At 35.6% G+C, this 14,769-nt stretch overlaps 1 protein-coding gene across 4 annotated transcripts; it reads left to right on the top strand.

The window, feature by feature from the left end:
* Positions 1-358: 358 nt before the first annotated feature.
* Positions 359-6,286, top strand: LOC113782941 (protein DETOXIFICATION 46, chloroplastic-like). 4 transcript variants are annotated; one of them, XM_027328921.1, is made up of 14 exons: positions 359-902; positions 1,099-1,193; positions 1,296-1,404; positions 1,515-1,570; positions 2,084-2,139; positions 3,251-3,389; positions 3,518-3,655; positions 3,737-3,805; positions 3,912-4,022; positions 4,228-4,356; positions 4,837-4,914; positions 5,368-5,439; positions 5,676-5,738; positions 5,827-6,286. In XM_027328921.1, the coding sequence occupies exons 1-14, from the start codon at positions 443-445 to the stop codon at positions 5,926-5,928; spliced, it is 1,677 nt and encodes a 558-aa protein (XP_027184722.1). In that variant the 5' UTR covers positions 359-442; the 3' UTR covers positions 5,929-6,286. The 4 variants fall into 4 exon arrangements, 1 of the variants encoding a protein (XP_027184722.1); XR_003469869.1 differs by lacking the exons at positions 5,368-5,439; positions 5,676-5,738; positions 5,827-6,286 and adding an exon at positions 4,459-4,605 and having other exon boundaries at positions 4,837-4,913; XR_003469868.1 differs by lacking the exons at positions 5,368-5,439; positions 5,676-5,738; positions 5,827-6,286 and having other exon boundaries at positions 4,228-4,600; positions 4,837-4,915.
* The last annotated feature ends 8,483 nt before the right edge of the window (positions 6,287-14,769 follow it).

Raw genomic sequence — 14,769 nt, 5'->3', positions numbered from 1 at the left:
TGGAAGACAGTTTTTTTTTTTTTTTTATGCCCACAATTTCAACCGTGCCGATTCACGTGTTTTAAAACTCCCTTCACTTTCCTTTTTTTTTTTAACATTACCGACTCTAACGGTAACCCATGAACTACAGCCTCATTTGTCCACTTTTAATTTTACTGGCTCTAACGGTAACCCATTAACTTCAACGAACTTGTCACGTCCATATAAATTCTCCACGTGGTTTAACATAAATGCGTCAATGCACTTGAGAAGACCCACAAGAAACAACGAAGATTTTCTGCGTCCCACGTGGCTGATGCCCAAACTCCTCCTTACCACTTACTACCAGGAGCAACTCCACACACTTGTGCTGATTTTTTGATTCGGCCGTTCATTCCAATTCTTCAGTCTCCAGCTCCACTCCCACATTTGTGGAGTACAGAGTACAGAGCCCGCAAAAATCATGAATTTCTCTAGTACCCAAACTCTCCATTCGCGGTTCCTCTTCGTAGAAGCCCCTAAATTCCATTCTTTTCTCCCTCAATCCCATTTCTTACCACTTCTCCTGAACGCTTCCCCTGTTCCTCTGTTATCCACTACCCAGACGCCCAATAGCTGGAAAAGTTGTCGTCGATGGCGTCATCATCGTCGAGTTATGGAACCGGAGACTTCAGTAGGGAGTACACGGGATGCACCTGCAGTTTTGTCTGTAGAAGAGGAAGAACAAAGAGCAGAAGAAATAGTAGCAGTAGAGTCTGATCAAAGAGAGGAATTTTCAGCTGATGAGAACCTTTGGAATCAGATGGTGGAGGTTGTGAATTTCTCTGGTCCGGCTGTTGGGTTATGGCTCTGTGGGCCGTTGATGAGTCTCATTGACACCGCCATTATTGGTCAAGGGAGCTCCGTTGAGCTTGCAGCTTTAGGTAGGACTCCATTGCTTCAATTGCAGTTCGTTTGGATCGTTGTTTTTGGGTGCCTCCACAAATGATTTTTGCTATAGCAATTATTTATTTGATGACTGAGTAAACGAGTTTGGAGTATTTCAGAAGCATGATTCTGAAGTAGTACACTATGCAACATAAATGTTTGTTTTGATGGTGGTTTTGAATTTGATTCTAGGTCCAGGAACTGTGTTCATTGACAATACTAGTTATGTGTTCATGTTCCTTTCAATTGCTACGTCCAATTTGGTTGCTACCTCACTTGCCAGGCAGGTTAGTTTCTTTATTGATGGAATTTTAGATTCAGTTTCTGAGTATTGACTATGATTTCAAGATTAGCACGTAACTAATTTTGGCTACTAATACTTGTTTCAGGATAAAGATGAAGTGCAGCATCAGATATCTAATTTGCTTTTCATTGGGTTGGGTTGTGGTGTTTTTATGCTTGTCTTTACAAGATTATTTGGTCCCTGGGTGCTAACTGGTGATTCACTTCTCTTTCTTTATTGGTGTTTCTGGGGTAAACATGATGGATTTATCATCATGTACATACTACACAGGGGACTCACTGTTTTGCTTATTTTGCATTTTCAGCTTTTATAGGGGCAAAAAATACAGATATTATAGCTGCATCAAACACTTATGTTCAGGTTAGTTTGTCTTGTAAGTTACCTACCCTCATCGCTGCATGTTTGTATATTTACGAGGTTTTACTAACCGTGTTGTGTGTGTGTGTGTGTGTGTTTTTTTTTTGCTGGTGACTTCAGATTTTTCTTTCTTTGTTGGAATGAAATTCTGGGATATGTTTCGTGATTGCTAGCAATTTCTTTAGAATTGTGATTCTTTGCCACTAGTTCCTACAGAATGGAAGTTTTGGTACACCTATTACGTGAGGCCCCAAGAATTGGAGGTCCTAGGCTCAAATATCCCCTTCCCCCTCCTGCCTTCTTAAACCTCACCTTTCTCTTGCTTTAAAAAACAAAAAGGTTACATCTATTGTGTGCTATTTGATTGTAAAATTGCCGGGGATTAAAGTTTACTCTGCTTCATCCAAGGGGTTGAGGGTCCGCTTGACCTTCATTCATTATGAAAAATTAAGCTTTCTCCCCATTATTTATTTTTTCAGTTCCATTTACTTTGAATACAAACATTTTTGTTGATAGATTCGAGGCTTAGCCTGGCCAGCAATACTAATTGGATGGATTGCTCAGAGCTCAAGGTGCCAGGCTTTCTTGTTACCATGAACTTTGATGGAGCTGTGCAACGGTTTTGATCCTAATAAAGTAGCTTTATTGGTTTTTTGAATAAGAAGTGCGAAAAAGCACTGCTATGTGAAAACATGTTGTAGTTATTAGATTTCATTTGTAGAATTACTATACATCTCAGACTAAAGTGCTTTCTAGTCTTTTCGTAGTCCATCACACTGCCATAAAGCGGTCTGCTCAACATCCCAGATGCAACTTTTGTTACTCTCTGTGTAGCGGTTCAGTTGCCATCTCTCCACAACGAAAGCTTTAGGTTTATGAAAGTGTTCGGTCTTCATTTTAGTTCTTAATGACATCTCTTTTTTTGCTCCAAGAATCTTCTAACAGTTTTTCAAAAAATTCAGTGCATCTTTTTAGATTTTGTGAAACCTTGATTAAGTTCTGTCCATCAAAGGTTGACTCAGTTTTTCCACAGATATTTATTCTCAATCAGTTTCTCAGCCTGTTGAGCCAATCACCTTGGGTTCCCATCTGCAGTGATGAAAGTTTTACTGGATAAATAGTTTTCCAGCAGTCTAATGATAAAGTTACTGTTGGTTTTCTGAAGACTGATTAGGTGTTAATTTTTTTTCTCTCACAACACTGATTAAGGAGGAAGCCAATAAGCTACCTTTCCTTGGCCTAAGACTGCCCAGCCTAAAGAAGGACGTTTTCCTATTAATGTGGTAGTGCAGATTATTTGGTAGTGGTTTACATAAAGCACTCTGTGAATAGTAACCCATTTCATTCCCTGGCTGTATGGCTACTAAAGTTGAGCCTTTGAAATAGAGCTAGTACCAATATCTGTTTCAAATATTGAAGAGGAATGTAGGATGTACAGAGTGACAGAAAGCTTTTGCAAAAGATCACATGCTGTGTATTTATACAACCCGAAGACTATTCTAATAGTATTTGTGGAAGTTAACCATTTACGTACCTCAAATTGTGAAAGTTGATTATCTAGTTTTTCAGGTTACACACCTAAACTTATACGTTCAATTTATTGTTGTTTTATTTGGAAGCTATATTATTGTTTCTGGTCCAATATAGTGATTGTGCATAATTCTTGTGCTCCTTCGTCAACAGCCTAGGCATGAAAGACTCCTGGGGACCTTTAAATGCTCTGGCTGTTGCCAGTGTTATTAACGTCATTGGTGATATAGTTTTATGCAGAGGCTTAGATTATGGTATTGCTGGGGCGGCTTGGGCAACAATGGTTTCACAAGTATGCTAACCAACCATTTTACAGTGCTTGGTTTCAGAATCTTTATATGAAGATCGTAATTCATTTTTATTTATTCCAGAATTCACACATGTTCTATATGCTTGTTCCTTACTGGTAATTGCTTTTAGGTTGCTGCTGCTTATATGATGATTAGATCTCTGAATGCCAAGGGATATAATGGATTTTCCATGTCCATTCCGTCTCCTAATGAACTTGTGCAGATAATTATGCTTGCAGCCCCAGTTTTTTTAACACTCATATCAAAGGTTGGTCAGCTTGTAGTTGCATTTCCTGCTAATTGTATTGATTTGTGGTTATAAGGTGCATCTGGTGTAAACTGAGTTTAGGTGGCATTTTACTCCCTCCTCGTTTATTTTGCCACATCAATGGGCACGCATACAGTTGCCGCTCACCAGGTAAGTTTTGATTTACTTCATGGCCTCCTGAGCTTTGTTGTATTTAGAGTGAAATACCTTTTCTTTGATCCTAAAATACCTTAATCCTGTCCATTATTTGTTTTAGGTCATGATACAACTGTACTGTATGTGCATAGTATGGGGAGAACCTCTTTCTCAAACGGCACAGTCATTTATGCCTGAGTTGATATATGGAGCTAATCAAAGTAGACCTAAGGTTGGCTATTTTTTTCCTGTTGCATTTACAGCTTTATAAACACCCTGCAACTATTTCCATTACAATGTTGGCATATATTTTCACAATGTCTTGGAGGAATTTTACGAAAAACTCTATGGTTCTTGAGATGCAGAACAGAATTTATTTTCCTGTTTCTTCTCAGAAATGAAATTATGTGACTTCATTACAGTAAGGTGTCAAACAGGCACGAACACTCTTGAAGTCACTGGTGCTAATAGGAGCTTTAAGTGGACTAATACTTGGATTTATTGGGACATCAGTTCCCTGGTGGTTCCCCAAGATTTTTTCACACGATCCTCTTGTCATAAAGGAGGTTGGTATTCTTGCTCTTTTTCTTTTTTCCTGTTTTTCAATTTTGAGGTGGGTGGTTTATTTATTTTCTGTAACTTTCCTAAATTATGAGCACCCATGGCAGTTCAAATGAATATTCGATTTTTATGCAATCATATGCTTAAAAAGCATCAACTGGCTCATGAGTTTACCGGGACGCCAGTCCTCCTTCCGAGGGAGCCTATAATGTCAACATGGAAGCAAGTGCACTGAATCCTCCCTGTCAAGTTTGGTTTGATTATCTGCTTTTCTTGTTATGAGATTTGAATCGTTACACAATTTTTGGAATGAATATCAATTTGAAATTAGAGACTTGATGATCACATGTTTACAAGATTTTAATATCTTTTAACTTTTCTATAACCATCAGCCTTGTGAACTGAATTCATGTGTACCTGAATTAGAATAAAAAAAAACCTAATTAATAAATTGCCGATGAAATCTTGTACTTCTGTAATTGCAGATGCATAAAGTGCTGTTTCCATTCTTTCTTGCACTATCTGTGAATGCAAGTATGCAAAGCCTTGAAGGAACTTTGCTGGTAAGTTTACATGCTGATGGAGTCTTTTTTTCTTAGCAATTTCTTTATAGTCTGTGTTAGTCTAGGGTGCGTTCCTTCTTTAATTAGACTTCAGATCATAAATTAAAAACAAATCTGAAATCATAAAAAATGTGCCCTTGATTCCCTTGAAGAAAGATAAAGTGGAGGTGAACAAAACTTTGCACTACAGATGATCTGTGCATGTTATAATTTAACTGATGGTATCCTGTGCCGCTGGATGCAAATGAATTTTCAACACCTGAAATTCATGCTTCATCTCTGCTAATTGTTGAGCACCTTGGAGTAACCTGTTTAGTAAATCCATCTGTCTTTGCTGTTTTCTCTCTCTTTTTCAAGTTTCTCTTCAGCAGCCATTATTATCATAGAACAAAAGTTTGAAGACAAATATATAGAACCTTATCTAATATCAAAATTTTGGTTGGCCGCTTGCAGGCTGTACGGGATTTGAAATTTATTAGTTCATCAATGAGCATACTTTTCTCTTTGGGTGCTCTTCTTTTGCTGGTATGCTTATTTCACTTCTACTCGCTGGGGATCAGTTTTATGATCTCTTTTGTCGCTTAATTTTTTTAGACTTCTTTTTCTTTTAAAAAAAAAAAAGCTAAATCCCTTTCCTTTTTATCTCGCCATTTTATGTTTTGTTTTTGTTGACAAACTGGGACAATAAACTTGATGTCCTTGAAACCAAGTATGAACTGGAAAGTTTTTTTTTTTTTTTTTATTGGATGCTTTTTCGCCAGCTGTTGAGCAGCAGAGGATGTGGTTTGCGTGGGTGCTGGTTTGCTCTTGTTGCATTTCAATGGGTAAAAAACCACAAATTTTTGGTTGTATACTGCTCATTTACTTTTCTCTGGAGTTTTCTGATTGCTTTTATTTCTTGTTTATCTGCAGTCTTTATTTTCTGTTGCTCTATGGCGTCTTACCTTGCCAAATGGGATACTTTACGTGGAAGACTTGCATTCTAATCAGATGGATAAGCTGAAAGTAGCATAATTTTGGAGCATATAAGAATGGTTATAGATAGCTTTTAAACTTTTGGTGCCCTAGGAACAGCTGCATATACGAGAATACCAAGATTAAGGCTTCATAATTACACATGAATGAAAAACAGTAAATACAGGTGTTGCGAGTCCTACAAAACTTCATTGAACGCCAAAAGATCTGCTTTAGCAAAGTTGTATAACTTGTTTCACAGGCATTGTAGTTTACAGGGTATTTTGTTTTACCTTTTTCTTTTTCTTTCATCAAATTTGAGTATAATAAATTGTTGTACTTAAAGTCCAAGGATATTACAATGTAAATGACAATTTTGCTTTTACTGTACTGTGATGTAACTTGAACCTTTTTAATATCTGAGTACCAGACGCCATTTGCTGAAATCAGTTTTGAACAAATGAAGGCTGATGCCTAGGAATGTGTTCCATGTTCTACTCTTTCTTTTCTTGTATGTTTGACAAGCCGCCTGTTCCCACAAAAACCATTGTTTGTGTAAACTAAGAAAAAGGAAAAGAAAATACTTTTTCTTCGTATTTTTGGACTACACAATATACAAATATATATACATAAGTGTAACCTAATTTAGATTCTAAAATCATGCTAATCTAAATCAATCTATTACCTAATTAATATATGATACTATAATCAATCAAATCTAATCTTTCCTAATATTTATAATATCAAATTTTTCCATAATATCAGATCACGTATCTTCAACACTCCCCCTCAAGATGGAGTATAGATGTTAATTATGCCCATCTTGCTACAAATGTAATCAATTCTCGGACCATTCAGAGGTTTAGTGAAAATATCAGCTAACTGTTCTCCAGTTCTCACATGACTGGTTGAGATCAAGTTTTGCTGAATTTTTTCACGAACAAAGTGGTAATCAATTTCGATATGCTTTGTTCTCTCATGAAAAATTGGATTTGATGCTATATGAAGGACAGCTTGATTGTCACACCATAACTTCATTGGAAGTGAATTATTGATTCCCACATCACACAATAATTGACGTATCCATATAAGCTCACAAGTGGATTGTGTCATAAACCTGTATTCAGACTCTGCACTAGAGCGAGATACTACACTATGTTTCTTACTCTTCCACGATACCAAATTACCTCCAACGAAGACACAATATTCAGTTGTAGATTTTCGATCAATTTTAGAATCTGCCCAATCCGCATCTGAGAAGCATTCAACATGAGAATGACCATGATTACCATATAGTATACCACGTCCTGGAGCTCCTTTAAGATAACATAAGATTTGCTCTAAAACTGCCCAATGGGTGGTTCCTGGTAAGGACATAAATTGACTCACAATACTAACCGGATATGTAATATCCGGACGAGTCACAGTAAGATAATTCAACTTCCCCACTAATTTTCGGTACATTTCAGGATCTGAGAATAACTCCCCATCATCTGCTGTAAGTTGCATGTTGGGGATCATTGGTGCACTGCATGGCTTAGCACCTAGCTTTCCTGTTGCTTTCAAAAGATCAAGAACATACTTCCTTTGGCATAAGAAGATATCTTGTTTACATCTTGTAATCTCAATGCCTAAAAAGTATTTCAACATAGCCAAATCTTTTGTCTGGAAGCGCGATTGAAGAAAATTTTTAAGAGCTGCAATACCTGCATTGTTACTACCAGTAATAACAATATCATCAACATAAACCACTAATAAGATAATACCAACTTCAGAATGTTGATAAAAGACAGAATGATTAGAATTACACTTTTTCATGCCAAACTCTTGAACCACCTCACTGAATCTCCCAAACCAAGCACGAGGACTTTGTTTTAAACTATATAATGACTTTCGGAGTCTACAAACTTTATCAGACTCCCCCTGAGCAACAAATCCAGGTGGTTGCTCCATATAAACTTTCTTTTGCAAATCCCTATGAAGGAATGCATTCTTAACATCTAACTGGTACAAAGGCCAATTATTAGTAGCAACGGCGGAAATAAATAATCGAACAGAGGTGAGTTTTGCTACAGGAGAAAACGTGTCTGAGTAATCCACCCCATATGTCTGAGCATACCCTTTTGCAGCAAGACGAGCTTTGAGGCGAGCAACAGAACCATCAGGATTGACTTTTACAGCAAACACTCATTTACAACCAATAGGTTTCTTACCTGTTGGTAGATGAACCAAATCCCAGGTACCATTATTATCTAGGGCCATCATTTCTTCCTCCATAGCAGCCCGCTAACCAGGATGTTCCAAAGGCTCAGATAAGTGTTGAGGAAGAGATATTAAATCTAAGGAAGCGGTAAAACAACGCAAGGAGGGAGACAAATGATCATATGAGGCAAATGATGAAACTAGCTAAGTGCACTGTCTTTTACCTTTCTTTAAAAGTAATAGGCAAATCAAGACTGGAATCTAGAGATTGAGAAAGCGGTGGATTAGGACTCAGATCTATAGACAAAGAAAGTGGTGGAGGATGTGAGTCTATGTGTTGAGAACAACGAGAATACACTTGAGTGATCGGTGGTCTTGTAGGAACAATTGTTGTAACAGTGTAGACTAGAATATCATCTCCCTCCTCCTAACTACTATAGACATTAGACTCAAGGAAAAATGGATGCGCCTCAAAAAATATAACATCAACAGAGACTAAATAACGATCTAAACTTGGAGAATAACATCTATACCCTTTTTGAAGATGTGAATAATCCAAAAACACACACTTGAGAGATTTGGGATCTAATTTAGACACCTGAGGACGGGTATCACGAACAAAACAAGTACACCAAAATATGCGTGGCTCAATAGGGAATAAAAATTGGGTTGGAAACAAAATTGAATAAAGAATCTCACCAGCAAACACAGAAGATGGCATGCGATTAATTTAGAAACAGGCTGTTGAATCGCATCTATCCAAAATTATTTAGGAACCTTCATGTGAAATAGAACGACTCTAGCAATTTCTAATAAATGTCTATTTTTCCTTTCAGCAACACTATTTTGTGATGGTGTGCTAGGATATGAAGAGTGGTGAAGGATTTCATTTTCTGACATATATGAATTAAAGGGTTTAGAAAAGTACTCTTTTGCATTATCACTTCGCAAAATGCGGACATGTACATTGAATTGTGTTTTTTTTTTCAGAACAAAAGGAACAAAAGATATTAAATAAATATGACCGACTTCTCATTAAATATAACCAAATAACACGAGAGTAGTCATCAACAAAGGTGACAAAATACTTAAAACCAGCCTTAGATACTATTGGACAAGGGCCCCATATATCAGAGTGCACTAATTCAAAGGGGGATGAAACCTGTTTATTGACTCTAGGCAAATAAGGCAAATGATGATGCTTGGCAAATTGACATGACTCACAATCTAAATGGGATAAATTCTGAAAATTTGGACACAACTTTTTCAAGGTGGGTAGAGATGGATGACTCAAACGACAGTGAATTTCAAACGGAGTCAAGGTGGAGGAACATGCAACAGGTTTCAGCATTTTCGATGAAGGGGTTTCAAGTGTATATAGGCCGCCAGACTCACGTCCTTTACTAATAATCTTTCCTGTCATAAGATCCTGAAAAACACAATATTCAGGAAAGAATGAGACAGAACACTTGAGAGCTTTTGTAATTTTACTGACTGAGAGTATATTAAACGAAAAATTAGGTAAATATAAGGGGATAGATGACATACGAATTGCTATACCAGAACCCACAACTGAAGCACATGACCCATCAGCCAAAGTAACGTTCGGATGATCTTTGTTAGGATTAAAAGAGGAGAGGATACCTTTATTACCGGTAATATGATCTGTTGCACCGGAATCGATGACCCATTTGTTAGAAGATGACACAAGGCATGTAGTAGGTTTACCTGAGTGATCAATAGAAGGAGAATTGGTACTAGAAGATGGGTTAGCAAATTTTTGTGAGGCCTGGAACTCAGTAAAGCGGGCAAACTCATCAGCAGAGATGAGTATGGATTTGTCAGAAGGCACATAATTGTTTTCCTGGGTTGCGAAATTTGCAAACGGGGGCTGCTGTTGAGGTCTACCATGAAGGTCCCAACACGTACGTATGGTATGGCATGATTTCTTACAATGATAACAGACTCGCTGATTTGAGTTGTATTGTCCATGACCAGCAATCCCACCAGTCCCATTTTTGCCACTGTTTCTACCATTATTTCCTCGACCAGCTCCACTCCGACTCATGAGAGCACTAGTAACATTAGAAGTAGACAAAGATCCCTCGGTTCTCAACACTCGTGTGAAAGTTTCACATAGGGAAACAATCTCTGTACTAGAGAGAATTTGTGTTCGAGCAGCATCGAACTCAATTGGTAATCCTGCAAGAAAACTCATTACAGCCATTTGTTCTCATTGAGACTGTTGAGTTTTTACATCAGTACTAAAAGGAAGGAGAGAATTCAACTCCTCATACACACGTTTAAAATCCATAAAATATTCTGTAAGGGATCTCTGCTATATTTCCGGACGGTAAAATTCCTTGCAAATATCATATATATGATTTAAATTACTCTTACCAGAATACAAGAAAGCCAAATAATCCATAAGATCTTTAACAAACTCATAATGATTGATGAGACTGACTATCTCATTATCAATAGAGTTTCAGATCTGCAAAAATAGTTTTGCATCTTCCCTTAGCCAAACGTTCTTTTCTTCCCCATCAACGGATGGGTCATCAGTGAGATAATCATCTCTATCAATGCTGCGCAGATATATCCGAATAGTTTTACTCCAATCCAAAAAAAATTTCACTCAATTTGTGTTCAATAATTTTTGATGTTGTAGGAATAACATCAGAAATTACTGTTTTCATCTCTCTACTATTACCTTTCATATCTGCCATTATAATTCACACAAAAAAGACCTAAAAGTGACTCAATAGGGTCACGTCAAAAGACAAACTGATAACAGAGGCTGAAACTCTGATACCATGTAAACTAAGAAAATAGGGAGAGAAAATATTTTTTTTCATATCTTTGGACTACACAATAAACAAATATATATACACAAGTGTAACCTAATTTAGATCTTAAAATCATACTAATCTAAATCAATCTATTACCTAATTAATATATGATACTATAATCAATCAAATCTAATCTTTCTTAATATTTATAATATCAAATCTTTCCATAATATCAGATCACATATCTTCAATAGTTTGCACCCAAATTTAATTGAATATCTTCCTCCTAACTCAGGTTGTAAGTTGAAGAGCAGAATTGCTTCTTGGTACTCTGATTTGATCAACAACAATTGAAGGCTTTAAGTTCTGTATAGATCCACAAGAAAGTTCCAATCGGCTAATTGGTGTTGCTGTCTAGAGTGTTGAGACACAGTATTACGTAGTAAGATAACCTGCATACAAATAAAAATGAAGAATCCTTCTTTTCAAAATTAGAATATAAAGGCAAAGATGAATAGATTGATAGCATTTCTTTTTTTCTTCAAAAGAAAAATAGTTGTCATTAAAATTAGCAAACCAAACAGTTACCTAAGGGAAGTTTCTGGACTGATTACATCATTGTAAAGAGTGGAAAAAGATAACTTGGTGGATTTCTAAGTAAAGTATATCCTTCTACAATATATTTTTTTTAAATGTAGATGCTTGGTTAGAACATCAGCAGCACTGATGCATTTCCCTTGGTCTGAATTCAGAGTAAGAGTTCCAGATTAAGCTCAAGATCTTGGACAGTCAGCAAGTAGATTGGCTTTCTTGTGTTACTATCCTACAAACATTAACTATCATCACTTTAGAATCCGAATGGACTATCAAATTTGAACAACTATGACTGGAGAGGAATTGCCAATCCTATGTGCAACACATATAACTCAGCGACTATATGCCCACGTTTCTGATGGAAGTTATTTCTGTACTGGTTTGAGTGCTGATTCTTATGCCCACGTTTCATATTCTTTTTCTTTGGTTTCAGTTGGGCATTATTTTTTGCATTCTTCTCATTGGACATGTTGTCATTGGAAGTAATGAAATTTACCTTGGTAGTACCCTTTTCATTACCATTCTATCCACTTTTGGCATCCTGATTTATTGCTTCTTCTTCAATCCTTAGACGAGTGATGAGACTTTCTAACGAAAACTCCTTTTGCTTGTGTCGCAAGCTCTTTTGGAATTCCTTCCAAGATGGTGGAAGTTTATCCACTATCATAGCAACTTGAAGTTGTTCATCAATTTTAATTCCTTCAGACCTTAACTCATGTACAATCATTTGAAGTTCATGAGTTTGGGCCACCACAGATTTTTCCTCCACCATTTGAAATTTGAAGTAGCGGCTTGTGGTATATTTCTTTGCGCCAGCTTCTTCAGTGTCATATTTTTTCTGCAAAGCTTTCCAAATCTTTTTATCAGTAGGATATGAATTTTCACAAAAATCATAAAATTCATCAGAAAGACAATTTAACAAGTAATTCTTACAATGAAATTCATCGTCTTCCCATTTCTTGATTTTTTTCTTCAAGAACTTTCTTGCCCTCATTACTCATCTCATTTGTTGAAATTTTTTTCGGATTTTTCTCCATTAGAATGTAAGCCACTTTCATCAAACTAAGATAGAAAAGAACTTTCCCTTCACCGTTTGAAGTGGACTCCATTAAAATGAAATGGCTGGTTCAAATCACTTGAGTCTTCGATATGAACTTGTGAGTTGGTCTCCATTTGATCTGATTCACCTTAAAATTGTTGTTCACCTGGAACAAAAAATAAAAACTAATATGCAGAAAAAAAGATTACACAATAACAATACATTAGTACTCTCAAGTGTAGAGGGTTGAGGCACGAGTATCTCGCTCTCTTTAAGGTGATTCAAGCTTCTGCGGAAGAATTAACTCCAGTGTAGTAGCTTCCTTAGCTTGTCACCCCCAGGATATAACAGTTCAATCACACTTACTAACACTCTCTCTAGACTGCACAATTAGGAGAGTATAACTCTACAAACACTTTTTGTTTCTTGCCTAACTATGAGATAGAAAATAGTGAATTTGTACTCAAAAGACATAAGTTGTTGTAGTGGGAACTTTTCTATCCCAACTATGCATATATATAGGTGAAGAAAAGCTAGACAAACATAACCTATGTTACTAATAAGACACCAAGTAAATGCTGAAATTATTGGCTATTCAAAACACATTCAAATTTATAGGTTAAAAAAACTTATTGTAATTAAAAAATCATAATTTCACATAATGATTCTTTGGTCAATACCCATACAAATCCAAATTTGAATTGTCAGTTACAAAACTTCAATGTAATTGAAAAGCCATAACTTCATACAATAAATCTTTAGTAAAAACCATTCAAACACCTATAAATTTCAAAAAATTTTATCAATTTATTTCCCTTGTAACATGCACATTTAATTGAGAATTTAATTATTTTATTAAAATACTACAACAACTGAAAATGTAGTTGCCAACGAAGAGCTTCATTGAAGATATTTTGAGGGTCATATGCTTGGTCATCGAGGAGTTCATTATTCCTTTCTTTACAAGATTGCCAGAGAATATAAAAGCAAAGCAAGATTAAAAAAAAAAAAGAAGGAGAGCAGGGTACAACAGTAGCAACTGTTTTGTGACTCGACATTTTCACAGGAAATATGAACATTAGTTTCAATATCTTGTTTACAAAGAGGACATATGTCCAAAGGTGCAACAAGAAGAAGACTTTAATGGATTTGGTGCAACATGGAGTGTCTCTTGAAAGCCACAAGAAATGCTTGACCTTTCCTGGGACTTCTATTTTCCAAATTATGAACCAATGATGCAGTGAATGTTATACAAATGTACATATACATGTATTAAGCAGCAAAATACTAACTTCTAACTTAGGCCTAATAAAAAATACCGTTGAATAAATGGAAAATCATAGGCTATTTATAAACTAGGTTAGGGATCCTCGCTGATATATACCAAAATTTCTAAGGTTTCCTTCAATAAAAAAAAAATCTTACCATAATTCATAAATGAATATATTTGACCAATTGATTGATGTGATTGATTATTTGATATCAATTAACAAAAGATATCAATCAATTTATCATTAATAGGATATACTAATTAATCATAGATAAAATGTCAATCAATTAATTAAGATATCAATCATTATACAATCTTATAGTGAAAGGATTTAGGGATACTTTACATTTAGGAGACTCCAATAATTTCCTTTTAGGGAGCAGGCCCCTAAAAATATAAATTTGAAAAACAAAAAAGATACTTGTAAATAAATAATTAGCGCCAATTCAACTTTATATGACCAAAACTGTTAAAATATGCAACTTTCTGTAGAATTTCTAGATTTTGTAGCACTAGAATAAATAAAATAGCTATTGAATAAATCTAATTATTAGGAGTTGTTCCACATTTTTAGTTTTTGGTTATTTCTAGTTTGTTAGAAGTTTAAAAATTTTTGTTAAGATTGTTTAGAAGATTTGTTATTTGTGTTGAGTTGTTAACAAGTATTTTTAGGTTAAGATTTACTAGGAAATACTTGTAGTTGGTTTGTTATTCTAAAGGAGAAATTAATGAATAAAAAGAAAGCCTTTTTTTTTGCAACACTAACTAAGGTGTGCCCTAAAGACCAATATAGTATCAAGAACTTGTGTCTTAAGGCATCTATTGTTTTTTGAGAGTTGTTTTTTGAGTGTGAGTGCATTCGATGAGTATCCTTTATCAGTTCAAAATCATGACAGGAAAAAACTTTTTGTCAAATGCTTTAACTTTTAATAGTGAAACTTGCCAATTTTGGGCTTATTTGGTGGTCTATGATATATGGCTTATGGTAGAGACAAATTTTGTTT

This window comes from Coffea eugenioides, chromosome 9, assembly GCF_003713205.1.
Source record: "Coffea eugenioides isolate CCC68of chromosome 9, Ceug_1.0, whole genome shotgun sequence".
Classification (NCBI taxonomy): domain Eukaryota; kingdom Viridiplantae; phylum Streptophyta; class Magnoliopsida; order Gentianales; family Rubiaceae; genus Coffea; species Coffea eugenioides.
Note: the sequence above shows the minus strand (reverse complement) of the source record. Positions and strands in the feature narration are given on the sequence as shown.

Excerpts from the sequence above, each read along its gene's own strand:
- LOC113782941 (XM_027328921.1), top strand. The coding sequence starts at position 443 with ATGAATTTCTCTAGTACCCAAACTCTCCATTCGCGGTTCCTCTTCGTA. Across the intron at positions 3,390-3,517 it reads GGGCAACAATGGTTTCACAA|GTTGCTGCTGCTTATATGAT; the intron begins GTATGCTAACCA and ends AATTGCTTTTAG. Across the intron at positions 5,440-5,675 it reads TGGGTGCTCTTCTTTTGCTG|CTGTTGAGCAGCAGAGGATG; the intron begins GTATGCTTATTT and ends CTTTTTCGCCAG.